General features: G+C 41.4%; 1 protein-coding gene across 1 annotated transcript in view; it reads right to left on the bottom strand.

The window, feature by feature from the left end:
- Window positions 1–17,770: 17,770 nt before the first annotated feature.
- Window positions 17,771–26,441, bottom strand: part of CCDC171 (coiled-coil domain containing 171) — a 255,270-nt gene continuing 246,599 nt past the window's right edge. Inside the window, exon 26 of the mRNA XM_070430172.1 lies at window positions 17,771–20,040. Coding sequence (XP_070286273.1) covers window positions 19,819–20,040 — 222 coding nt within the window. The 3' untranslated portion in view covers window positions 17,771–19,818. The remainder of the gene's footprint in view (window positions 20,041–26,441) is intronic.

Genomic DNA, 26,441 nt, shown 5'->3' with positions numbered 1-26,441 from the left:
ATCTTCTTTATCTGCTTTTCCTTTGTTGCTAGTGTTTAATATTCCATTGCCAAGTCTGAGATCACAAGGATTTTACCCCTATGTTTTCTAAGAGTTTTATAGTTTATAGCTCTGCAACTTAGGTCTTTGATCTACTTTGAGTTTTTATATATGATGTGAGATAAGGATCCAACTTTGTTTCTTTATTTTTTTTAAATATATTTTATTGTTTTTTTACAGAGAGGAAGGAAGAGGGATAGAGAGTTACAAACATCAATGAGAGAGAAACATGGATCAGCTGCCTCCTGCACACTCCCTACTGGGGATGTGCCCGCAACCAAGGTACATGCCCTTGACCGGAATCGAACCTGGGACCCTTCAGTCGGCAGTTATGGCCCAACTTTGTTTCTTTTGTGTGTGGCGATCCAGTTTTTCTCAGCACCAGTTGTTGAAAAAACTACCCTGTCTCCATTGAATCATCTTGGTGCCCTTCTAGGTTTCTTTTTCTAAGTCTTTGACGTAGATGTCCCCCACGTTCTTAACCTTCAGAGGTCTTCCCTTAATCTTTAATCTCATCTAGTGTACTCAGAGTTCCCTTCCTTTCGTGAATACAGAAATGTCACTTTTTAAATCAGGTTCCCCTACCCCCAGCTCTTCCTGAGAGCTCCCAAGAAAGGCTCAGGTGTCCCATGGGTCTGTTCTTGTGGTCGCTTTTCCTGAAATTCTGCCATCTCTCCCCCTTTGGTCCCCAGTTTTTAGATTTCTGGGCCCTACGCATGACCACAGGCCTCACTTCTAATTCCCAGAGCACAGCTAAGACTATGCAGTAACATGTAATCCAGTTTTACTGAAGGCACCGTGTAAGCAGAAGGAAGTTACAACCCAGGAGACAACATACAGTTGGATGCTGGGTGTTGTTTCTCTTGGTCCCACCCCCTTGCCCACCCACAGAGCATCTCCTGGATGGTGCCCACCCTAGTCCTCTGGCCATCACCTTCGTGCTGGTATCAACAGACATTTCCTGGTGAAGTGTGTCCTTCACCAGGCTCCCACCTCTCCCTTTGCCTGACGGAGAAGAAAACCGTTTCTTCCTCCAAATCATCATCACTATAATCTTGCAACGCTGTAACTCTGCCCATAGCAAGGATTTCAAAAATATTATTATGGAAAGCAGTTTAGGTCCTGTTTATTTTAAACACTCTGTCCCAGAAAAAGATCTGGCTTTAACTTTGCAGAACTAAAAAGCTCCCCCAAATGCCATTCTTAAAGCAAAAGAGCTGTCTGCTCTCAATTGGGAAGTCAGCATCTACTTCTAGCTAAAAAGGAAAAGTCTGGCCACTTTGAAATTGCAAATACTTACCCTCTCACCCCAATTATGGCCATGAAGCAGGACATCAAGTATTGGGGTATCCTGGTGTAGCACAACTACTTTTCCTTATTTCTATTATTAGTTATCCAGTTTGAAGTATTCTTACTTTTTTAGTTTTAAAAAAGTTATGTCTTATTTCCAATTTGGGCTTCGAGAAAATATATTCTTATCTTGAACATGCTATCGTTAAGCTTTTTCATCATTTCCCTCATGGTTCTTTCTGGTAAGTAAATGAGAATCACTTAGTAGTTCTAATATTGTTCTAACAAAGCAGAAAGGCAACCACATTTATCAATAGTCAAACTGGTAGAAAATTGAGAACACCCAAAATGCCTTTAACAAGAATGATGTGCATATAAGTGACATGCATTTGTGTTTTTAAAACCCAGATAAATTCTGAATTATTTAGCCCAATATTATTTGAAAAGGAAATGGAAATAATTTTTAACAAAACATATTTCACTTGGGCTGCTATAAAAATAAATTTTAGGGAAAAAAAATAAATTTTGAAAGTAGACAGTTAATGGTAATAATCTCCTAGATCTAAAAAATGTATTACAGGCAAATTGAATGCTGGTAACACTGTAAAAATAATGTTCTTTTGGTTCCAAAACAGGAATTGATCCTCCTTAATTCTTCACTATTAAGATTCTGGGGGGGGGGGGGGGGGTGGATAGAACTATTTCCTATTTCCTATTCTGAGTAATTTATATAACTTTGCATCCCAAGTGCCTCAACAGAGTGCCCAGCATAGGGAAGAAAGCTAAATAAGAAATCGCTGAATTACATAGAGTGGAAATGCGGATGTTCTTGGGTTGGAGTGTGTGTGCTTTGTGAGTGAGGTGTGTCTAGCTCAGCTCCTCTACACAATAGGCCCTCACTGCCTTCCTGTTGATTTCATGTGAATGGCTCTCATTGTCCAAACTTTATAATATGATTCTATAGTGTTCAATAAAATAAAAACTCCTTGGACTGAATATTTTTTAATACGCAGATTGCTTGCAAGATACTCCAGGCTAGCCAGGATTTTGCAGGAATATCCATGCAGATGTGTCCCTGGGGAATGAACAGGCAGGCAGCAAGGCCTGTGGAGGCAGCCCGTGTCTCTCCCGGGGGTCAGTGAAGGAGATGGAAGTGGGCAGTTCAGCCCTCTCCCTGCCCCTCAGTGCTCCCGGACACCACCAGCACAGAAGCTACATCATCAAGAAACAGCTTCCTGAGACCAGTTTCCTCACTCCTGGCATTATATTCATTAAAAAATATTTCCTGAATGCTTGCTTTGTCCTAGGTCCGTGGTCAGCAAACTGCGGCTCGCGAGCCACATGCGGCTCTTTGGCCCCTTGAGTGTGGCTCTTCCTAAGCCTTAGGAGTACCCTAATTAAGTTAATAACAATGTACCTACCTATATAGTTTAAGTTTAAAAAATGTGGCTCTCAAAAGAAATTTCAATCGTTGTACTGTTGATATTTGGCTCTGTTGACTAATGAGTTTGCCGACCACTGACCTAGGTGATGGGCACACCTAGGTCCCAGGGTAAGCTCACAATAGAGTGTTCACTCAGGATTCTAAGACCTACAGTCTACCAAAAAAGCTCTGGTCAAGGGAGCATGGAGGACTGAAAATATATGCGTTTGTAACCAGCGGTGTAACGTGGTCTTGAATGCCATGGATATCGATGCGCTTCTTTCTAAAGAGCTGAAGATGAAACAGAGAGGGCTTCAGGATAAGGCCCAGGAGCGCCCAACTCTGACTGCTGATTAGCTGCCCAGTATCCATCCTCCCCTTCATCTTTAGTAGTTTGAATAATTTGAACAGTTAAAAGACACTATTTCCCAGCACCTGTTAGAGCTGGGAGGCCAATATAATGTAAACCAGGGGGGTTCTACAGGGCTTACAAGAAGCCTCTTTGATGACTCAGCCAGAAGGTGCACCGTGTTGCCTTTTCTCCTTTTTTTAAATGTCTTCTTGCCTCCGGCTACCACCTTGGATCACAAGGTGACCTTGGGAATGCTGAAACATGAAGATACTGGATTCCTATACAACCCACCTTTGGGTTTCCTTCATTTATGAGAGAATTATTTTTGTATCTTTTTAAACCTAGTATTGCTTTTTGTTTTCTGTTGCGTGCATTTAGACTCAACCCTAACCGAGGAAGTAAGGCAGAAAAGGATGAGTCAAGAATGATGAAAAGGAAGAAGCCGTCATTGAGGTAGAAAGGAAGGCTAAGAGAATGTCACAGAAGCCAAGGGGACAAAAGCATTCCATGCAGAAGTGAATGATCGAAAGTGCCAAATCCTCCTGAGAGATCAACTAAGGTAACACTAAAAAGTGTCCCTCAATATGCATCGGACTTAGTGGCCTAGAAGTCATGGTGACTTTTCTGAGGCTTACAGGCTTGTGGCGGAAGCCGAATCCAGTTTGGAGTGGCTGGAGTGATATGAGGTGAGGAGACGGAGACCACAGGTATAGACAAAGCTTTCAAGAAAGTTGAAGGAGAGGCAAGAGATAGAGTGGAAGCTGGAAGGGGAGTGAGTGGGCCAAGAAAGGATATTTCTAAGACGGGAGTGACATGAGCCAGTTTTTGGTGTTTTTTTTTTAAATATATTTTATTGATGTTTTTACAGAGAGGAAGGGAGAGGGATAGAGAGTTAGAAACATCGATCAGCTGCCTCTTGCACACCTCCTACTGGGGATGTGCCTGCAACCAAGGTACATGCCCTTGGCTGGAATCGAACCTGTGACCCTTCAGTCCGCAAGCCGATGCTCTATCCATTGAGCCAAACCGGTTAGGGCCATGAGCCAGTTTTAAGAGGAACCAGATGACAGAGATGTTGAATTATAACTGTAGGGAGGGGTCAAGCCTTGTGCAGAACAGGTGCTTGGCCCTCATTGTAAACACCTCCTCACAAGTACCCTCAGCTCCCTTTCCTGCCTCCCCTTGTGCTGGTGGACAACACCATTCCAGGACCAACACAGGCGCATGCCTTCACCTGAGCCACTGCTGGAGGACATCACAGCTGAGCGGACAGGCTCCACCCCAAAGCCTTCCCCCACTCTCTGAGAGGAGCACCTCATTTCTTGCTGCCTCTCCTCAAGCCTCCACAATTTCTTCCCCACCCTCAGTCTGCTGATGACCCAACCTCAACTTTATCGGAAGAAGGAAAGCATTAAAGTTTTTTTAAAAATGTTTCCACATCAAGCCGTTTGAAGTATGAAGCAGTTTGTTTTTCACCCGTCCCTCCTTGTCAGAGGCCCATCTCACTCAGGCAGTTCAGGAGGCGCTCACTGCCTGGGGGAGGGCTGTTGTAAACAGAAAAGTCAATTCTTTGTTTTTGAAACTTATTTTATAGGCAGGAATCTGGAGAGAAAATTATTTGGGTTTGTAAGTTTACAAACTTTTTTTGTTGTATTGATCTTAGCCGGAAGACATATGGAAATGTGTGTGCATGTCCTGGGTTTCACGATGATGGGCCTTGTGAGGAGGGAGGAGGCTGACAATGTGCAATGTGCCTCCCACACAGTGAGGAATTAACCTGTCCCCACAGCGTCCCCATACTGGTATTCCCTTGCCCAGATCTGACAGCGAGTAGGCAAGGACCTGAGAAAAGTTTTGGTTATCAGAGGCTCAAATCCCTCGAGACCACTGAGGTGAGAGCTGAGGGCCAGGGGCATGGTGGACAGACAGAGGAGGAGGAAGAGAATTAGTATCATTTGCAGCCCTGGGACCAAATGCAGCAACCGAAGCTGTAGTTGGTCTCACTGACCTCCCTCTTCAAAACCTCCCCTCTGAAAACGAGACCCGCTGGCACCCTGGAAGAGCTACTCTCTGAACCTATATGGCAGTGGTTCTCAACTGCCGGAAGCCGGTCCATCCTTGCTGCTTGACACAGTCGCTGCAGGAAAGAAACATCTGCACAGCATATGTTTCAAGGGACCTGGCATATATAGCATACTGTTCTTAATATGTTTGCTCCCTTTAGCGCCATGTGTTTTAACCAAGGTCACCTCTACGAGAAAGGTTGTTTCCCCAGGTGGGGATCTTTCCCTGAGGTTAGGGAGGGGATACAACCCCTTAATTAAGTGCCAGGCGGGTAGTTAAGCTACATAATCTTTACTCCCTGGAATGGAGATAAGAAACGCCCTAACCTTTGTAATAGAAATTGACAGGATTAAAATCGGCTGGTATAAATACGGATGTAACAAGACAATAATCATCAGATCCTAACCAGAACCTAGCCAGAGAACATGGCAAAAGATCCTGGACAGAACCTGGCTACAGAACTTCACTGGAGAACCTAGACAGAACATGGCAAAAGAACCTGGATAGAACCTGGCTAAAGAACCTGGTGACTGAACCTGGCTGGAGAACCTGGAGAACCTGGCTGGAGAACCTATCGAGAGAACATGGCACCAGAACTTGGTTGGAGATCCTGACCAGAACTTGGTTGGAGTTCCTAACCAGAACTTCGCTGGAGATCCTGGAGGGAGAACCTCGCTATGCTGATGAACTGAAACCAGTTTCCATGTCATTCCTTCTTCGCCAACTCCGTCCACACCTTTGGGGATCCCTGGACCCGTTGGGGTTGGACCCCAACACTCAACCTTCCTAATGCCGCGACCCTTTAATACAGTTCCTCATGTTGTGGTGACCCCCAATTTCATTGTTACAAATTAAACATAATTAAAGCATAGTGATTAATCAAAAACAATATGTAATTATATATGTGTTTTCCGATGGTCTTAGGCGACCCCTGTGAAAGGGTCGTTTGACCCCCAAAGGGGTCGCAACCCACAGGTTGAGAACCGCTGCTATGTGGTAAAATGAATCTGGATGTAAGCAGCCAAAGAGGTGGCCCGCTCCCGTCTCCCTTTAAGAAAACACTTGCTGTTCTGCTGCAAGGAGAACCTCCGGTCACCCCACCTTCGGGATCCAAAACAGGGCAGGGGCCGAGGCCATGCTTCCCTGGGTAGAACCCAGCCAACCGTTGAGCATGGCGGGGGCAGCAGGTCTGGCCATCTCTGCCTAAAAGAAGTCCTTGGCTCTGGAGCGCCACGTGTGAGTGGCCTTGTCTGAGCTGCATCCTAGTCTGAGTCCCTCTTGTCTAATCCTTCTTCCTTTCTTCGCCTCTTACAGGATTCAGATCAGCACCACAGTCTAAAGGCGTTTCCTTCTAGTCCTGCTCCTCATCCTTTCTCTCTCATACTCAACAGACACCTTGCACTCCTGTGTCTCGGTGTCTGCTTCCCAAGTGACCGCAAAGGACATGGATGGTTAAAGAGTGTGAGATTGGGGGCACAGGTGAACAGTCCCCTACCCTACACCAACTCACAACTAAACCTCCTTGTTTCTTTCTCACGCTTGATGTATCTGTTCTTAGGTTCCATTTTCACTGCCTGGTTTGAGCCTTTACTACAATTTGCCTGCCGGGAGCTGGTCCATCCTTGCTGTTTCAAGGGACCTGATGTATATGGCATACTGTTCTTAATATGTTTGCTCCCCTTCTTGGCGCTATGTGTTTTAACCAAAGTCACCTCTCCGAGAAAGGTTGTTTCCCCAGGTAGGAATTTTTCCCTGAGGTTAGGGAGGGGATACAACCCCTTAATTAAGTGCCAGGCGGGTAGTTAAGCTACATAATCTTTACTCCCTGGAATGGAGATAAGAAACGCCCTAACCTTTGTAATAGAAATTGACAGGATTAAAATCGGCTGGTATAAATACGGATGTAACAAGACAATAATCATCAGATCCTAACTAGAACCTAGCCAGAGAACATGGCAAAAGATCCTGGACAGAACCTGGCTACAGAACTTCACTGGAGAACCTAGACAGAACATGGCAAAAGATCCTGGACAGAACCTGGCAACCAAACCTGGCTGGAGAATTTGGAAATCCTGGCTGGAGAACCTAGCAAGAGAACATGGCACCAGAACTTGGTTGGAGATCCTGACCAGAACTTGGTTGGAGTTCCTAACCAGAACTTCGCTGGAGATCCTGGAGGGAGAACCTCGCTATGCTGATGAACTGAAACCAGTTTCCATGTCATTCCTTCTTCGCCGACTCCGTCCACACCTTTGGGGACCCTTGGACCCGCTGGGGTTGGACCCCAGCATTTGCCTTCATATTTATTTACTTAAGTAGTGTTTTATATTATTATAAAAATGATACAATACAGAACTAAAATTAACCTTTTATATTCATCCTAATCCCCAGAATTAACCTTCCAGATTGACACATAATTCTATATACAGATTGGGTTGTAGTAAACATTGTTCCGCAACGTGCTGGTTATTTTTAACTTAAAATTATTACGTTGGACATACGAACATCTTTCCATGTCAATATATGTAACTCTACCTCATTCTTTTAACAGCTGTTATCATAATTTAGTTAATAAGCCATGTCATTGAAGAACTTTTATTTCCAGGATTTAAGTAAGACAACAGTGAATCTCCCTGTTGTGCTTGTCTTTTTTTAGACTGATTTTTTAAGAGTTCTTTAAATGTTAGAGAAATTAGCTCATCTATTAATATGTTACAAATATTCTAGTTGTTGTTTATCGTTCAGCATTGTCTGTGGTATGTTTTTTCTCTATAAAATTTAAAATTTGTACGTAGCCAAATGTATAAATGTTTTCTATTATGAATTTTATGTTTGCAGTTGTGTCTAGAATGACCTTCTATACACCAATGTTATGTAAAACAAATCACTGTATATACTCTTAGTACACTCATAGTTTTCATTTTTAACATTAATTTTTTATTTCCTATAATTTACTTCAGCATAGCAACCTTGTTTTATTTTTTCCAAATGGCTGCCACTAATTCGAATGTTATATATTAAATGATCCATCTCCCCCCACTGATTTCAAACACCACCTTTACTACACTCTAAATCCCCACAGTATTTCTTAATTACTATGCCCCTCAGTCCCCCGGGATCCTTGCAGAACCTATGTTAATCGGCTGTAAGTGAAAAAAACAAGTGAGATAAACAGCAGAACGGAAACATTCACCCCAATGTAGTCAAAAGAAAAGTTCTCCAAGGTCCTCATCACTTTTACAAAGTGCTGTTGAATAAGATGGTCCGCTCATCTTCAGGGGGACCAGGCAAGCAAGCAAGAGGGCACAGATCAGGCCATCTGGGCTCTTGTTGCCCTCTTCGTGTGAAATCCTTCCCATTAGAGTTCTTGAATGTCCTGAAAGCATGGTCGTTTTTAATGAGTGCATAACTCCAGGAAAGCTTTGCACTTCAAAGCCTGTTGCTAGTGCAGCTGCGGCATCAGTGAAGGAAGTAAGGGGGTGAGTGTCCTCTGGCATCCCTCTGCAGCAAGACCGCCTTTCTGAAGGTGATTGCAGACGGACATGGCCCCGCACCTTTGAAGTACACTCAATGCAGAATCAATTCAGGAACTCGCAGATACTAGTTACCAGCTTGTGTTGATTCACATGGCGGAGAAGGGTTTAATTAATTTAATACATATTGGTCAATTCTTTGCTTTTAAACTTTACCTTTGGCCCATCAGCAGATCAATATGTATTTTAATCTTCTTCTGTTTTAGAACTGGTTTTAAGACGCACAGCAGAGGCCCAGATTTCACAATCATTAATTGCTATTATCAGCCCCTTTCATTTCCCAAACATCAGCAGTTTCTTAAAATTCGGCTTTCATGCCTCTACTGAGTTATCTCTTCTTGTTTATCACTTGGTTCTGTAGTGTCTTTCAACCAAGTCCAGAGTTTACAACCAGCCAATATTGAGAAGAAAAAGAAATGCCCTGAAATTCTCCAGTGATTCACCTGCTACCTGGCTTCATTAGCAGCTGCATACAGAGCTCAGGAAGTAGTCTGGCCCCTTCCCTGGGGACGCTCTCAAGTTCTTCCAAGGCCCCAGGCGGGTCTGCCAAAGAGTAGAGGACTCAGATTATTTTTGTCTCTCTTTTAAGTACGTATTGAATTATCATTTTTGGACCTCTAGTTATTCTACATGGCACTTATTCACACTCTCTGTAGTGTATGAGTACTGACACAATGTTATCATCGCTTCCAAAATCATCACTTCCATGGAGCTGTATCCAATCCCACCCACTGCAGCGTGCTTTCTGAGCCCCGGAGGCCTCTAAGATAGTTGTTCTACCTCATATTTGTCCCAGGGCCCATGACCTCACTGGCATTGCCTCCTTTCTTCGTGTTGCCCACCTGGGCTCTGTTATTTTAAAGCCATACTGACTAGTTTTGCTTGATGTGAAATTACACTGGGGTCTCTTCTGGCACCGACTACAGCTACCCTGGTCTCTGTTCTGCAGAGGATTGGAAAGATTCTGCATGGGAAGGTGGTTGCTGAGCAGAGTGCCTGCTCTCCCTACTTCAAATGTCTACCTTCTCTCGAAATTGGAGGTAGAGTTGACACAGTGGTACTTAGCTTCCAACCCTGCCCCCTCACCTCCACCCCATCCCCCACACATTTTAATTCTTGTCTCCCTACCTGGGGGTGAATGAACATGAATGAAGTGGTTATTGTAGACTGTTCTCATCTCAGGCAATCACATCCATCTCAATGAGCAGATGATTATAAGTCCTTCCTTACACAATTATCTGGCATCACTCAAAGAGATTTCCCAAACAGTATCCAACACAACTGTTTATCCAGGAACAATTGCCTGTGGGACTTTGGGAGAAAACTGAGGATCTCTTTAAAAGGTGCTAAGTACCTACTAGCTGCTTTCCAGAGATTCTGTATACTTTAGAGATTTTCTTTCTCTCTCTCTCTCTCTCTCTCTCTCTCTCTCTCACACACACACACACACACACACACACACACACACACACACTTATCACAAAATCTATAACACAAACTACATGAAATATAGGAAATATTGCATTTTACCAGGTCTCAAAACATTAAGAGTCTAAGAAATTAACTACAAATAATAATAACAACACTTTTTAAGGAAGCAAAGCCAGCTATTACTTGGAAATTAAAGATATAAGAAAAAAAAGAAGTGAAAAGGACTGTAATTTACTTGGCAAGTGTGTGTTCCAAGCACTCCATGGTTGGCTTCACCAAGGGACAGAGAACGGGGGAGAGAGAGTGACACCACCATACAAGCTCAGAAAGTGCTTGTTGTTTAAGGGGAAAGGAAAAGGAGTCAAAAAAGAAGAATCTATCGAAGAAGTAGGAGGACAGCCAGGATTGTGTATTTATGTGGAAACTTCAAGAAACAGAAACAAGTCCACTGTCAAGTGCTGCACAAGAAGTCAAGGAAAACACTGGCATAATGAGGTGGGATGTATGGGTAGGAGGTGACCTGCAAGAGAGAATGGAAGTTAACGTTTCTTGAATGACTTTGTGGAGATGCCCATTATTTCCCCTGCACCCCACATCTCTTTCTTATAGAATCTGCCATGTCCTCCTCAGTCCACTCCCCTTGCCTCTGCTGAGCCAGTAACAGCCCATTCATTGGACCATCTCTCTCTGGATACAGATGACTGCAGGCAGGTGGATCACAAAGGGTTTCACTGAAAAGTTTTGTAAACCAGAGCTACGGGGGCCCTGCCTGAGTCACATGGAAATGGAGCTGGGGGTGAGGAGAGAAGGCAGAGCACAGAGGGCAGCAATGATGAGAAAACAGGAAACCTCAGAACAGGAGAAAGAGGTCTGAGAAAAGCCTTTTGCTTCCCCTGGAGCCTGGGCTGCACTACCCGCGCGGGGTAGTGATCTCGCTTTCTTTCCAATAATTTTGAGTGCGATTTGGTGCCTCGTAATCCAATTACCCCATTGGAGACAGTGATGATTCTGTGCCAAGTAGCTGTGTGCTAAAATCCTCTCACATGTGCTCACAAGAGCTCAGCAAAAAGGTGTCATTATCTCTCTTTTCCTGAGAGGAATCTGAAGTTCATGAGGTTAAATAACATGCCTAAGGTCCCACAGCTGCTGAGAGAAGTGGTTCTGGATTCTCATGACCCCGGTCCGGGCCATCAACATGATACCAGCTCAGTTACTGTTGACGGATAAGAAGTTCTCAGAAGTGCATAAGGACGAGCTAAGTCTGTGCTGAAATCTCCTCCTTTATATTAAACTAGAGGCCTGGTGCATGAAATTCGTGCCTGGGGGGTGGTGTTCCTCTGCCTGGCCTGCACCCTCTCGAAATCTGGGACCCCTCAGGGGACGTTTGACTGCCAGTTTAGGCCCGACATCCCTCTCACAATCCAGGACCGCTGGCTCCTAACCACTGGCTTGCCTGGCTGATCTACCCTAACCATTCTGCATGCCTGCCTGATTGCCCCTAACCCCTCTGCCTGCCTGCCTGCCTGATCACCCCTAACTGCTCACCTGCCTGCCTAATCACACCTAACTTTCTCTGCCTCGGCCCCTGCCACCAGGGCTTTGTCCAGAATGATGTCCAAAAGGTCGTTCAGCTGTCTGGTCTAATTAGCATATTAGCCTTTTATTATTAAGATGAGGAACGTAACACCTGAATTTGCATGGCTCACACATCAACATTTCATTTGCTCCAAAGAGAGGAAGTGTGTCCAGGAGCCAAGAGCTCCGCAAAAGAAGTTTGCATTCTCCCAGTTCATGAAATAAACTACTACTACAACACGAACTTTATCAGAAGTTCTTAGAGACTCTAAGCCTTTTCAGTTATTAAAAGAATTGAAAGCTTTTTATTGTGCATGAAAAAGACGAAACTCCTCCCTTTCAAATTATTCTGCTTTATAGTACAATTCCTTCGGCTGGAAGGACAACTTCAGACACTTTTTCAAATAACCCCAACCATTTAATCTGTACCTTTAGGAAGTCATGCTGAGAGTATATGGAAAAGAGACAGACAGAGCCAGCCCAGGGGGGTCGGCAAGGGGGGAGAAGGGAGAAGAAAAGGTAAGACATTGTTTCTGAAGTAGTAAGAATCTTCTGGCTGCTCTGGCCTACTTTAAAACGAGCTGGGTATTTCTATCCACAAAGGACACCTGACATTGTTTAGGTAGCTACAACTTTAAACTTCTACTTGTCTACTCCAGACAGATCTTGCCACCTATTTGTCACCTACATTACACATAAATCAGGACTGCTTTCATTAACTAGACACGTTCACTGGACGTCAGGATGCTGTCTTAGTCAGCTCAGGTTGCCATCACAAAATACTACCGACTGGGTGGCTTACAGCAGTACAAAGTGACACAGGGCTTCTACTCTGATTAACTTGATATTCAGGGAACACTGTGTTGGACCTCCTTAAGGGTTCTCTTATAGAGAAGAGGGATTCTGCCTCCCTACAGGTGAAAGAGAATAAGCCCTACAGATGATTAAATGGCCTTGAAGCTGACAGTGGTGTCCATGTGCCAGGATTTACATGCAGTCCTCCGGGTTGTACACAGGGACAGACTGTGGCGTAGATGGTACCCTCTGAGTTGTGCTTGCTGGCGGCCCTGCTATGTCCTTCGTCGAGTCTTGAACCCAGCACACTTCAGTGAGAACATCACCACCGTTATCTGAGAGCACGGTTTTCATTGTGACTGTGAATGGGAACTCTACTTCCTAGGAAACTTTCTACAGTCTTCACAGTGCATGTTTAGAAAACTCTTCCTCAGCCCAGAGGAGAACTTAAGTGTATAACAATAAAAGCACTGACAATGAGTTCAGTGGTCTGTTACGCATTATGGTCACTCAAACAAACTGTTGCCTTTCAACCTCAGATCCTAAATGAAATGTAGGGATTGTCCAAGTTCCAGACCTTTCCATGAAGTTTCATTGCGGAAGCCTCTTACTTTCAAACCAGAAATAAGCTTAGAAAAAGTCTAGGGAAATATATTTTGTTATTGTTGGAAGACAAAGGGCAAAGATTGGATGTCCTGTTATCCATCCTATGTTTATTTCTTATGGTGCTTTACAAAGGCATCCAATATGACTCCATATGTCTGGACTGCCTTTAAGATCTTCCCCTCACACAGACACCTCACACACAGTAGGGACCTCCTGAGGACAGGTGGCCCCCCTTTTATTCTGGTCATCAATGCAGATTTGCAGGTATCTGATGGCTCTTACACTGCCAGCTGTGCCTCCCTCAGATCTAAGTAGGACTTTACTTGATGCAGTTTCCTCCAGCAGCACAACATTTCTGGAGCCGCTTCACTGGGAGGAGCCTGTCAACAATCAGCATCTCACTGGCATTAACATCCAGTAAAAGACAATGAAGCATGACTCAATTAAACCGCAAAAAACAGTCTTCAGATAACATCAACCTCGTAGTTTCCAGACCTGTGTGGGGCTCCTGCTGCACTGCCAGCATCAAGGTCAGAGCGCTGAAAATGCAAGTCCACGCACCTCACACACCCATCACGAGATGAAGAGGAAAGAGCAAAACTCTTTTTTGATTTCTCTCCTTCCTGCACTGTATCCAGATATTTCACAGCGTCTAGTAGGCAATATCAATATCAGTTAGGTCTCCCTACTGCAAAGATTAAGGACAAACTTTTCCTCTGAGATATCAATGGAAATTTAATTTGCACAGAAGATACAGTTTGGGAGACCATTAGAGTCAGACCTGTCTAAAGCTAACAAACAAGAAAAGACTATGGAGGGAGTGGTTCAGAGAAAATACATAAGCAACCACTGTATGAACCCCCAGGACATCTCATGTCTGGGTATGCCAATCGACCCATTTGGCAGTCAGGAGAGAGTCTTATAAAATGGCCATGGTTCAAGAGAAAAGACGCAGCTCTTCTACCAATACGCAAATGCACACATCTATGCCTCCACCACGAGGACTGGATATTTTCCTTACGGAACAAGAGGCATTTGTTTTGTTTTGTTTTGTTTTGTTTTTGCTGTACTTGAAATATTTAACACTGTAGGTTTAAATCATCAATATTTTAGGTTTCATTATATTGAACACAATCAGTTTAGTTAACATTTTTCTCTTTGAACTAAGCCATTAGAAGGGAAAAAATCACGCTTTCACTGAAGGAAAGGTAAAATAGATTCAAATATTATACAATAAAAATTTTCAAAGATTTTATTGTTTGGAAAATTATTAAAATTCTTTCACTTCAATTGTAATAAAAGGCATGGATAAATGACCAGGGACATATACTGAACCCATGGGTAAATAGTTAAGGAAAATGCTCTGGTACATTTAAGATAAGATTTATAAATCCCAAATCATTATTTTAAGCTATGATTAATATAAATTCTTTTAAGAGTAAATTTATTTTGTAAAGAAAGCTATAAAATTATGCCTACAAAAGTGAAATCAAATAAAAACAATCATTTAAAGTCAACCTTAAACACAAATTTAGTATATTTGAAGCATAACACCTTTTAAAAATTATAGAAATTCATAGGTTGTACCCCAAAAATGTATACACAATTATTATACATTTTTAATTACAATGGGTTAAATCTGAAAAGAAAGAAACATCAATTGATCTATCAGCTGTTAAACTGTGCATACATTTCCTGTACTTATTGAAACCCAGGTTAATTTTTAAAATTATCAGGAATGATGGCATTAGAGGGTGAATAAATGTCCCAATATAGACAATCACAGTTTTTTATATTCAGAAGCCAGGAATCTATAATAAAAGCATAATATGCTAATTAGACCAGACGTCCTTCCGGGCGAAGCCTGGGCTGCGAGGGAAGCCCCAGTCCCAGGTGCCAGAGGGGAGCCGGTGCCTGCAGCCGGGAGAAGGAAGGCCTACTCTTGCACGAATATTCGTGCATCAGGCCTGTAGTATAAAATAAAACCTAAAAATTATTTGGAAATTCAAGTGATGAAGACCACTGATTAGGATAATTTAAAAGAAAGAATGATTCTTCTGTTTGAAAATATTGAAAGACAAATGTATTAATCCTTAAAAAGAACACTGAAAGTTTACGGGTGGTATTAGTTTCCTATGGCTGCTGTAACAAATTACCTCGGTCTTGTGGCTGAAAACAAATGTATCCTCTTACCGTTGTGGAGCTCCCAGGGAGACTGCTGGCCTTTGGCGTCCAGCTGCGCCTGCATTCCTCAGCTCGGGGCCCAGCTCCATCTGCAAAGCCCATGGCTCCATCTGTGCTGCCATCACATCGCCTCTGCTCTGTAGTCAAATCACCCTCTGCCTCCCTTCTTAGGACACTTGCGATTGCATTTGGGGTCCACCCAGATGTTTAATCTCCCCATCTCAAGATCCTTCACTTAATCACATCTGTAGAGTCCCTTTTGCCGTGTAAGGTAACACTCACAGGTTCCAGGGATTAGGGTGTGGAAATCTTTGGACTCTTTACTCAGTCTATCACACTAATCCAAAAAATATATTTTACTTTAAAATCCCCAGCTCCATCCTAAGAGTTATACAAGTTAATGTTTTCTTGATCAGCTTTACTCAGCATATGCCATTATTTCCCAGTGGGAAGGTATAGCTTGTTCAGGCTGGCTTACCATCAATGGATCTTTCAACAGAGAGTCTGTCTCTGAGAGAGTACATAGTCCCTCAGCCCAGGCTAGAGAACCTGGGCAACATAATGAAGGGTGTTCATTCCTTTGAAAGATAGGTATAAACTTAACTATTCTTCCCATTACTGGTTATATGGATGAGTGAATGTGTTTTGTTTTTGTCTAATTAATGGAGTAAGTGATCTAAATTTCAAACCAAAATATACTTCCCAAAATAATTCCTATCTGATCAGGACAATTTTGAAAGTTTTTCTCTTTAAAATGTGCTACTTATTACTGGAAAACAGGCCCGGCAAACTGGAAATTGTGTGGGCTTTGGAGTTACAGCTCTAGGCTTGCTAATTACTAGATTCTGTGTGATCTTACATAGCCAATTGCTTAACATTTTAGATGCTCAGTTATCTATATAATAAAATCCCAGTGGTCGTAATGCTGTAACGACCAAAGACCGGTCACCAGGAGGCTGCGTGCACGGCAAGGCACATGTGGGTGGGCAGAGACTTGACTGTGGGTCCCAGGTCTCGTGCAATCTCCCGTGGGTCTGGGTCTCACACGATTTTGCGCACTGGGTCACTAGCTCATCTATAAAATGGTGATGCAGATACCTACTCCAGAGGTTTATTTTGAGAACATTAAAGTTTGTTATAATGGCTGGCATAGAATAGTTGCTCAATAAATATTATTTACTTTCCGCCTTATATAGAAAACTTGTCTATAAAAAGTACAAAGTAGCCCTAACCGGTTTGGCTTGGTGGATAGAGCATTGGCCTGTGGACTGAAGGGTCCTAGGTTCAATTCCAGTCAAGGGTATGTACTTTGGTTGTGGGCACATCGCCATAGGAAGTGTGCAGGAGGCAGCTGATCAATGTTTCTCTCCCATCGATGTTTCTTACTATCTCTCTCCCTTCCTCTCTGTAAAAAATCAATAAAATATATTTTTTTAAAGTACCAAGTAAAACAGGATCAATTTACCATTGTTCATATGGTGTATAGGATGAATTCAGATATAACTAGTAAATATAGTAACGTGAAAATAGTAATGATCTCTTTAAGCACTCAATAACAGCATATATTATAAATGTAAAAAATACTGTTGCTAAGTTGAAAAGAATCAGACATTTGGTAGATTAAAGTTATCATTCTTCTACTATTTAAAAGGTTATTTATCTATGTCAATAAATTACCAAATTGGTAATTCTTGCAATTTCCTACTCCTCTTTGTATTTATTATGTCATTGCAAAATGTTTATATTCAAAACATTGGCAATGCCTCATTCACTAAGTGGACTTAGGTATCACAATCGTAACTTTAAGAATCCTTTTGATAGTGATGGATGATATGGGTATTTTTCTAGATCACAGGTTAGTAGGAAAATCCACATACTAAGGTGTAAACTTTTCTTCCCTACAAAAGTATTTGAAGTCATTCTCCTGAGAAATGTCTAGTTTTTATATTTTTACATCATTCTTAAGGAGGCAAAGAAGCTGATAGAGCAACTGTCCTGGCGAACACAACATGGATCTCAAATACGTAATCAGGGGCAGTCTATCCTTCAGATCTCCATAGGATGGTATTAAATCTTCTCCTGCTGGTCTGACTTCTTGGGGGGCGGGGGGGGCATATGGTATAGAAATTACATATTTGGTGATGAATACTAATGATCACTCAGAAGGCTCATCCTTCTGTCTCTATGGCCTTTAGCATCTAGTTGGTTATAAATGTGACATGCTTTGGTTTAACAATTTTGTTTTAATTTACAGTTCAGAATTTATTGCATAAAATGTACCTGGAAAATCGGATACCCACACATATGAGGAGACATAAACATTTATTTTTGGTGTTATCCCATTAACAGATTGTAAAATTAAGACAAGAAGACCAAAGTCTGTCCAAGGTAAAGTTTACAAAAGTTCTCATTCCTCTTAAATTAGTAGGATTGGAAATAGATACAACACAAACATACACACGCACACACAGAAGCATATAAGTGATAGAGGGGAGCACTTTATCAGGTGAGAATTGAAAGCTAAATGATGTTACATGAACTAAAAGCTGCATATCAATTTCTATATAGACAAATCTTAATCACTGTATGGACTGGCAGGAAAAGAAGTGTTTTGAAATGTGCAGAAAGTATCCATGATCTATATTAAAACAACAGCACTTTCTGTGTTACAATAAATTTGCAAGTTGAATTTCATTCATGTTACACTGCACAGGGTGTATTCTATGATACTCAAAATCCAGAATGGGTAATAAAGAGAATACCAAGGAAAGAATTCAGAGAAATTTGGTTAAAGATGTAATCCTACTCCACATAAACAGCTTTCTAAGGATGTATGAAATGCTAATTATACTGCTCAGCACTATAAGAAACAGTAATGTGCCACAATAGTGCTGTGTTACCTCCGATAGCATCATCACTCGGCTAATCTGTCTAACAACATAAACAGTAAGTACACAAATTTTATTTACCAAGGCCAATTAAAAAAATTCTCAGAAGTTGGGAATATTTGAATCAAATGTCAGTGTAAAGTGAAGACAATATAGATTTCATAATACATACTGTTATTTTCTAAAGTATCCGGAATAACAAACTCCATAATGAAAAATAATATAAAATATGGATTTTGTATCAAAACTCTTCGTCAGAAACTACAGTTCACGTCAGAAGTTAATATCACTGGGAGTGGAATGATTAATACAAAAACAGATACATATTACAAGTCTCCTTTTGTTCTTCACTTATCATGATGCAAGCTGCTAGGATTTAACCTTTAAGGGTTAAAGAGTTTAATCAATGTCAACGTCTGATCTTCTGAAGGCGATAAAGAACAGTCTGTCTAGCGATACCCCACAGAACATCAGTTTGTCAAGCCACAAAGCACCCAAAAGCTTGTCAAGTAAGTTACCAGAAACCTCTTTGTGGTTAGAACTCAGCTCCTTCCTGCTTGACCTATTATTTGATATTTGACCACTTGGTTGCAAGACACTTGCTCTTTCTAGCTGAAATGTCACTGGGGCATCTTGTCAGCTCCCCGACATCTCGGCCTGACATACAATTTTACTTTTATGTGCTACAAGGCAGAAAATGCAGGGCAGTGGCCTTGCTTTAAATTCCGTCTGCATCAAAGATGGGCGTCAGTCTCGGGTCCTACCAGCAACAAAACAGAAAGGGAGTCTATTTTGAAGGTCATCACAGCCATTACCTTGAAGTTTCTCAGCGTATCCTAAGTCTATTACCTGCTATTCTGCGGTGGGAACTGTCCTTAAAAGGTGCCTGAACAAACCACAGAAACCTTCCCAGCACAATTGCCCCGCTTTCTTATCTGACGCAGGCCTGATAAAAGGATGCGTTTTCAGCGCCTGCAGGGACCCGATTCAGCAGTTAACTGAACTTGTTCAAATGGGCAAGTGGTATCATGTAGCTTTACAAGGAGCAACCTGACCTTCTCACATTGACCAGGAGTGACATTATTGTGCAGGAGGAAAAGCAGTCACATCATTTCTGTTTTGCACAACCTGCTTAAAGTTTGCAACTAAATGCTTGTCTTCAGTTGAGCTGACAAGAGAGAAGAGGGGGCTCAGTGAACCATGGCAGGGCTGCCATGAAATGACAGGAATCATTGGCATACATTTCAAATAGCTCTCTCAATCCTATTAAAGTATTGCAGTCCTGCTTTAAAATAGACAAGTATGAAACAACTTTGATAGATAGAGACTAAAATGGCTTATTGATTTTTTTAAGTCTGAAGGAAATTACCCAAAATGTGTCATTCCTTAACATTTAAAAATATGTTACATAAAAATGAGCAACTGTGATAATAAATAAAACTTGGGGGGCAGGGGGCGTTGGTTATTTCATTATTGAGGGAGACACAGATACCTGCACACATCACGATATCACACAATTTTTAAAAACCCACTGTCACTTGTGTTGAAACAAAAGTCAACTGATAAGAAAATCCCCCTTCAAAACAATTTTAATTGTACTGTTAACTCTTCCTACATTTTTTTTAAAATTTCATAATGTCATAATCCAATCTGAGCTGGTCTTTTGGCGTTAGCAGACGTAGTTACTGGAGAGGAGTGAGATGATGTCAGGGGCGCAGAATTTATAAATGTCTCCTTTAAGAAAGTGTAAGTTGTATCAAGTTCAGCTTTCAATGGCAAAAACTCCGCAACACCAATGGTGTCAGCAGGAAGAGCAGCTCTTGAAGGAATTGAGATATTTGAATGGTCTCGTGATCCTGCCTGCAATATGAAAAAATAATAATGATAAACATAGAATAAAAACTCTTAAACAGAGTCCAAAACAATAAACAAAGAAGTACCGTTTATATAATCCAGAGATTTTCAACCTTTTTCATCTCATGGCACACATAAACTAGTTTCTAAAATTCTCTGGCACACCAAAAAAATACATATTTTTGCCGATTTGACCAAAAAAAATAGGTATAACTTTTTTTCCTTTAAATATATTTTTTATTAATTTCAGAGAGGAAGGGAGAGGGAAAGATAGAAATGATGAGAGAGAATCATTGATCAGCTGCCTCCTGCATGCCCCACACTGAGGATCTAGCCCACAACCCAGGCCTGTGCCCTGTCCAGGAATCGAACTGTGACCTCCTGGCTCATGGATCGATGCTCAACCACTGAACCACACCAGTTGAGCAGGTTTAACTTGATTCATTGACACCAGACAGCTATTATTGTGTTGGCTGTGGTCATTTTTTTACTTGACACTCTAGCAGCGGTTCTCAACCTTTGTGTCGCAAACAATGAAAATATATCCTGCATATCAGATATTTACTTTACGATTCATAACAGTAGCAAAATTACAGTTATGAAGTAGCAACGAAAATAATTTTATGGTTGGGGGTCACCACAATTGAGGAACTGTATTAAAGGGTCGCGGCATTAGGAAGGTTGAGAACCACTACAAGGGAAAAGAGGTCAGTGTCCCTAACTAGTCAGATATTGCATGTTTTAAAAATTCTTGCAGCACACTGGTTAAAAATCTATATAATACACAAATATGAAATTACTAAAGGCCCAATGCACGAAATTCGTGCAAGAGTAGGCCTTCCTTCCCCCAGCTGCCAGCACTGGCTTCCCTCTGGCACCCAGGACCCGGGCTTCCCTCCAGCCACCCGCAGGCACCCGGGACCCTGGCTTCGTCCCAAATGATGTTCAGTCTAATAAGCATATTACCCTTTTATTATTATAGATTTTCCAATTGTGACTGCGCCTTTAATTTGTTCTATGTCATAAACAATAAAAGTGTATAAAACTTTTATAAAGTTATTGGATCCCAGAGTGAATACAATCAGGCACCTTTACCCCGGCTTTTGTCCACTGGCAGTTCACAGAAACCAATGGTAATAGTGTTTATTTCCTTGTGCCATATAATACACTCTATATAATATGGAAGATTGCACTGCTTAGAAAATGAACTATAGATATTGCCATTTTCAAATCTATCAGCCTGACTTATGTAATTGACAGACATAGCACAAAGGAAAAAAGTCAATCCTAGTGACTTCTAAAGAATAGCACAAAAAATGCTAGTGAGATAAACTTTTTGCCTTTCCCTTTAATAATAATGCTACCATCCTGTTTTAATAAATACTATTCTAGTATAAGCATTTGGAAATTGTGTATCAAAATATGGAATTGCAACAGGAAAACAATTTGTCTCAGATTTTAAAACATTACAGGTATCCAGAAACTATTGGAAATCAAACTTAAGAAATCCACACACTCATGAAGTACTTGAAAACCGAATTAATATTTTGAGGAGCTATACATTTAAGCCTTAAGTAACATCAGTACTCAGCAGTTAATATTTAACTTGAACAAAGTCTTACCAGTAAAGTGGATAGGATTGTTTTACAACATTTATAGATACTGGGAAAATAGTGATCAATTGTGCGTCAGAATTTTCCAGATTCTCAGCAAATAAATGTTGCCTGGATGAGGTTAGCCTAAAAACACACTCTATCCTGCAGAATTTTTCAAATAAGAAACATCCCTTTTGGTAGATCCCTTACAGCTTTGATAACAACATAGTGTGAACTCTTTCTGGCCCTGCTTTATTATGTCATGTTATACAAAACCGTTTCTACCTGTGAAAACAAGAGGGAAGCTATGGCTGGCCTTAGGAAAGTATTAGAAATTCAACTGTTGTATGTGTTATCATTTTTGTGGACTTTTTTTAAAAAAACTACAACTGGGGAAAAATCAATGGCTGCATCTAACACCTAGTTCAGCAGTTTTCTTTGATCTCTGTTCTTTTGATTTCTTGGTACTCCACTGCAAGCCTACTGTTGACTGAAACCATCTCTCTTTATAAAGGAAGTAAAAAACACCATAAATGGCCACTTGGATGGCTTCATGGCGAGGGGTGAGCTTATCCCCACAAAAGGACACAACTCCCCATCGCGTTAACCCTCATTAGCTGCACTGATGAGGTTTCGCCTGCCCAACCTTAGCACAGGGCTGAGCATATCAGTCCAGGACTGGAACAGAGAGAGACATCACGTTACGTCAGAGGCTGGACGGGTACCCTTTTCGTGCCTTTACTGCCATGCTGCCACAGGAACCACCCGTTCTGATTTTATTTTTTTAGCTGCATGTCTGAACACGCATTATTGCCTGATGTTGCTGCTGAAACGATAACAATGCATTTACTAAAGTATTCTGCCACACCTGGGGGGTGGGGTCCGGGAGGGGATGCTGGCAGAGCCGCCGATGGTGTGGCCTGATTCTCTGCTTAATAAAACTTAGTTACAGCAACAGGATTCTCTATTATGATGAAAGAATATTGTCAGGCAAGGCTTCAGAAGTTTGTTGTTACATCTTTATACTTCAAGTACAGGTCTCAGAAAACGATATATGAAAAGAGAGGAGTGCGCAGAAGCGGGTATTCTCCGAGGGTTTTTCTTCTTGATGCCTCAGACTAGAGAACGATAACTGTGCCAAACTGACCAATCACTCCTGTTTTGCAATGTTAAAGAAATATATCTATTACTTACTCATATCTATATTCTGTGCTTGAGGTTTCCTTTTTTGTTCTCATGACTCCATCAACCTACCACATTCCACTTTGGCAAGGAGGTCCTTCAGGGAAGGGCCCTAACTCTCCTTTCTCCTTAATATTCTATGGTTCTTGCTCTCTACAAAGGGTCCTTCTTTTGTCTTTTCTCATCTAACTTTTCAATATGTCTAGTTTCCACTATGTTGTCTGAAATCTTTTCATCGAATGTAACATTGTTTTTTACTAAATAACCTTGAAATGGGGTGTTGAGCATTCCTCTAATATTTCAAATTAGAGGCTCAGTTTTTGCACACTATCATCTGACCTTATGTCCAAAACATAAAAAGTAACCTAAAAAATATATTTCCTTAAAGATACGCACCCCAAAAGGTATGTCCTCCACCAAGTAAACAAATTTACTTTTGTGTAAATGAAAACAAAATTTTTTTTTTGTTACTAGGGTCATTTGCTATACTCCAGTCTGATTTTAAGTTCCTTAATAGCTTAAAAACAAGCCAGCAAAAATTCTGATGAAGCTTTTATTTCAAAATGAGATGTTAAAAAACAAGTAAATATGCACTATTTTTTCTTGTTACAAATAATATCCAGAACTACATCATAACACTTTTAATATACCACAGAGAGTAAAAAAGTTAAATAACTTTTTATCAGAGACCATTAAAAGTTAATATTCTCCACCTGATTTTATATTTTAAATCTGTAAAGTCTATTGTCGTGTAAACTACTTTTTAAACTGCTGAGGTGTTCCGGTAGTCTCTCCTATAAATCTAAATTTAAGCAATTTTTCAAAAAGAAATTAGTTACCTGAAATAAAAGCTAGGTGTCATGTGAATCTTTATGGGAGTGCTTTTATTTGCTCAATAAGCTGTAAATGATTCTATTTGCACTGCTATAGTCCATCAGCTAAATATATATATTCACAATACAAAATGTGTCCACTAAATTTCTGCATTTTAAGAATTTTATGAAATATAGTAATTGAACATGTCCCATAGCCATTTTTCAGGACTTTAATATCTTCATTTTCTAAGGCTGTTTTCCCAATAAAAAAAGTAAATAAAGCATTAGTCTAATAATAAGATAATCACTCAATAAGTTATCTATAAATCAAAGCAATTTGCAGACCAAGGCTCCTGAAACAATGACACTAAGCTATTTGTCTCCTGCGTAGCATTTATGATCAAGTTGAGCCTCCCAGAATCTAATATTATAGAACATGAGGGGTGATATGATGTAGTAAGCTGGAATAGTGCTGCGTGGAGAATACGCTAGGCACATAGTATTGTGAGAGAGGATTAGACCGGAGATGAGAAGACTAGTTTTTCCTCCCACTTCTGTACAATCTAACTGGGCCATTCTGGGCAGGTCAATCAGTCCTTCTGGGTCTCACTTCCCTAACTTACAAAGCTTATAAAGCGAGGAGCTAGACTATTTCCAACTCTGAAGTTCTACAGGTCCATCATCATTCCACATGTGATGGCATATAGTAGTGTAACGTTAACACCCAGCTTTTGAGAATGACATTACCTCAGAAGTCAGAGGCTCCCAAATATAATATTTAAGATTTTGATGAGCTATAGAGAGGCCATTCTCAAAGGGAAGAAATACGTATTACACAAGGATGTAAAAAAAGCTAAATAGATAGCAAGATTAGCCACAGTTTAGATGATGCGGCTTCATTCAATTAAGTTCTGTATTACATTTTTTATTACTTCGACCTCCATGGTGATGTCTTAAGCTCTGTAAATTATTGACTGGTTTTAAGTAGAGTGCGCAGCTCCACATACACTGATGAAGAAGTCAAAGTGCCCACAAGAGGACCTTACAATGAGGCTCCCTCACTATTTCTACTCCAGCTCCTAATGTATTCTTACTCTAGTCTCCATACTTGGTATCACAGTTGTCTTCTTCCATAAGTTCAAGTTAGTTAACCAAATTATACCTGGCTATTTTCCAGATCTGCCAGGAACTGGAAATCATAGGGCACTATAGTTCACACAAATAATCAGATTGGCAATAATCATAAATATATATAGGGTGTACCAAAAATGTATACATATACTTTGAATAATTATAAAGACAGTGTTTATTCAAATACATTTCATTTTCATAATTGAGCCATCAGCTGTTAAAGTGTGTATGCATTTTTGGGGACACCCTGTATTTCCTTATGAGCATTAAAATTTCTATTTTTACTCATTTGTATGCATTTACATCTCCCCTATAAAACTATGGGCACCTAGTGTGATCGATTCTTGACTTTGTATTTCTAGCACTTAGCAGAGTATCTGGCATTCAATAAGATTTCTAATTGATGAATGACTGAATGAACAAACCACTCATGTTATCACTTCATGGTTTTGGTCTTATATTACTATTTGGTTATTTTGTGTATATACAGTTATGTCCCAAATAACAGTAGCGCAGTATAAAGGAAAGAATATGGACTTTGAAATTGACGAGACCCTGGGTTCCCAACTTGATTATTAAGCATATGATCTTTGACAAGCTACTTAACCTGTGTGGGCCTGCATCCGCATCTGTAAAGTAGGAAGACTAACCCCTCCTAGGGATGTTACAAAGATTAAATGGAATAGTAGACACAGAAAATGCATAGCACACAGTAGCTCTTCTTCTTTGCCTCTCTTTATACTCTTCTCAAGTGATAATAAATGCCACATTTACAATTATAGCTAACTTGCATTGAGCATATGTCAGACACTGGGCTAGGTGTAGCTTCATAAGGCTTTATCCCAATTCTAACAGCCAGTGAGCACGTGTTCCTATTGCCCTCATTTTACAGTTGAAGAAACTGGGGCTCAGAAGAGTAGGATAAACTGCTCCATTTGCACAGCTGGGTAAGTGGTAGGAATTAATGTGAGTCTTGATCTCTCTGATTTTCCTCCCCAGATGCTTGACCACCACTTTATCATGGCACCCAGAGGAGACACAGCCTCAGCTTATTCTACATCCAGAGAGTTTCATAAAAATACTTAGGGCTCAACAAATCTCTGTGAAAATGAAAAATAAAAGAGTACGCATATTGTACTAGAGGCTAAAAATCAATATTTTTATTTTTGACTAGCGGCCCAGTGCGCATTAAATCGTGCGTGGTTAGGGTCCCTAGGCCTAGCCTGGCCTCTGTCGCATGTCCTCTGCCGCCCTGCGACGCTACATGAAGCTCCCCGCCCTGGGACGCTCTGTGATGCTTGCGGCCCCTCAACTGCTCCATGAGGCTCCCCCCGCCCCGCGACTGCTCCACGAAGCTTGCTGCCACCCCGCGAAACTCGCCACTGGACACTCTGCGAAACTCCCCCCGCCCCGCGACTGCTTCGCGAGTTTCTGCCCGGGTGACTGCTCCGCTAAGCTCAGGGCCACCCCACGAAGCAGCCCACCACCACCGCTCAACAGTCCCCAGTCCCGCCCCGCTGCCAGCCCCCCCTCATGGTGAGCGGCTCGGGTCCCAGGGGGGGAGGAGGGACCAAGAGGTGCTCCATGCACTTCATGGTGACCGGTCGTCTGTTCGGCCGTGACGGCCCCTAGCTCTTTAGATGTATTAGGATAACATATCTAACTATAGCCCAACATTTGAATA

This window comes from Myotis yumanensis, unplaced genomic scaffold, assembly GCF_028538775.1.
Source record: "Myotis yumanensis isolate MYYU_CA2020_CCGP unplaced genomic scaffold, mMyoYum1.0.hap1 SCAF_12, whole genome shotgun sequence".
Classification (NCBI taxonomy): domain Eukaryota; kingdom Metazoa; phylum Chordata; class Mammalia; order Chiroptera; family Vespertilionidae; genus Myotis; species Myotis yumanensis.
The sequence above is the reverse complement of the archived record's forward strand: the minus strand, read 5'-3'. Positions and strand labels throughout refer to the sequence as shown.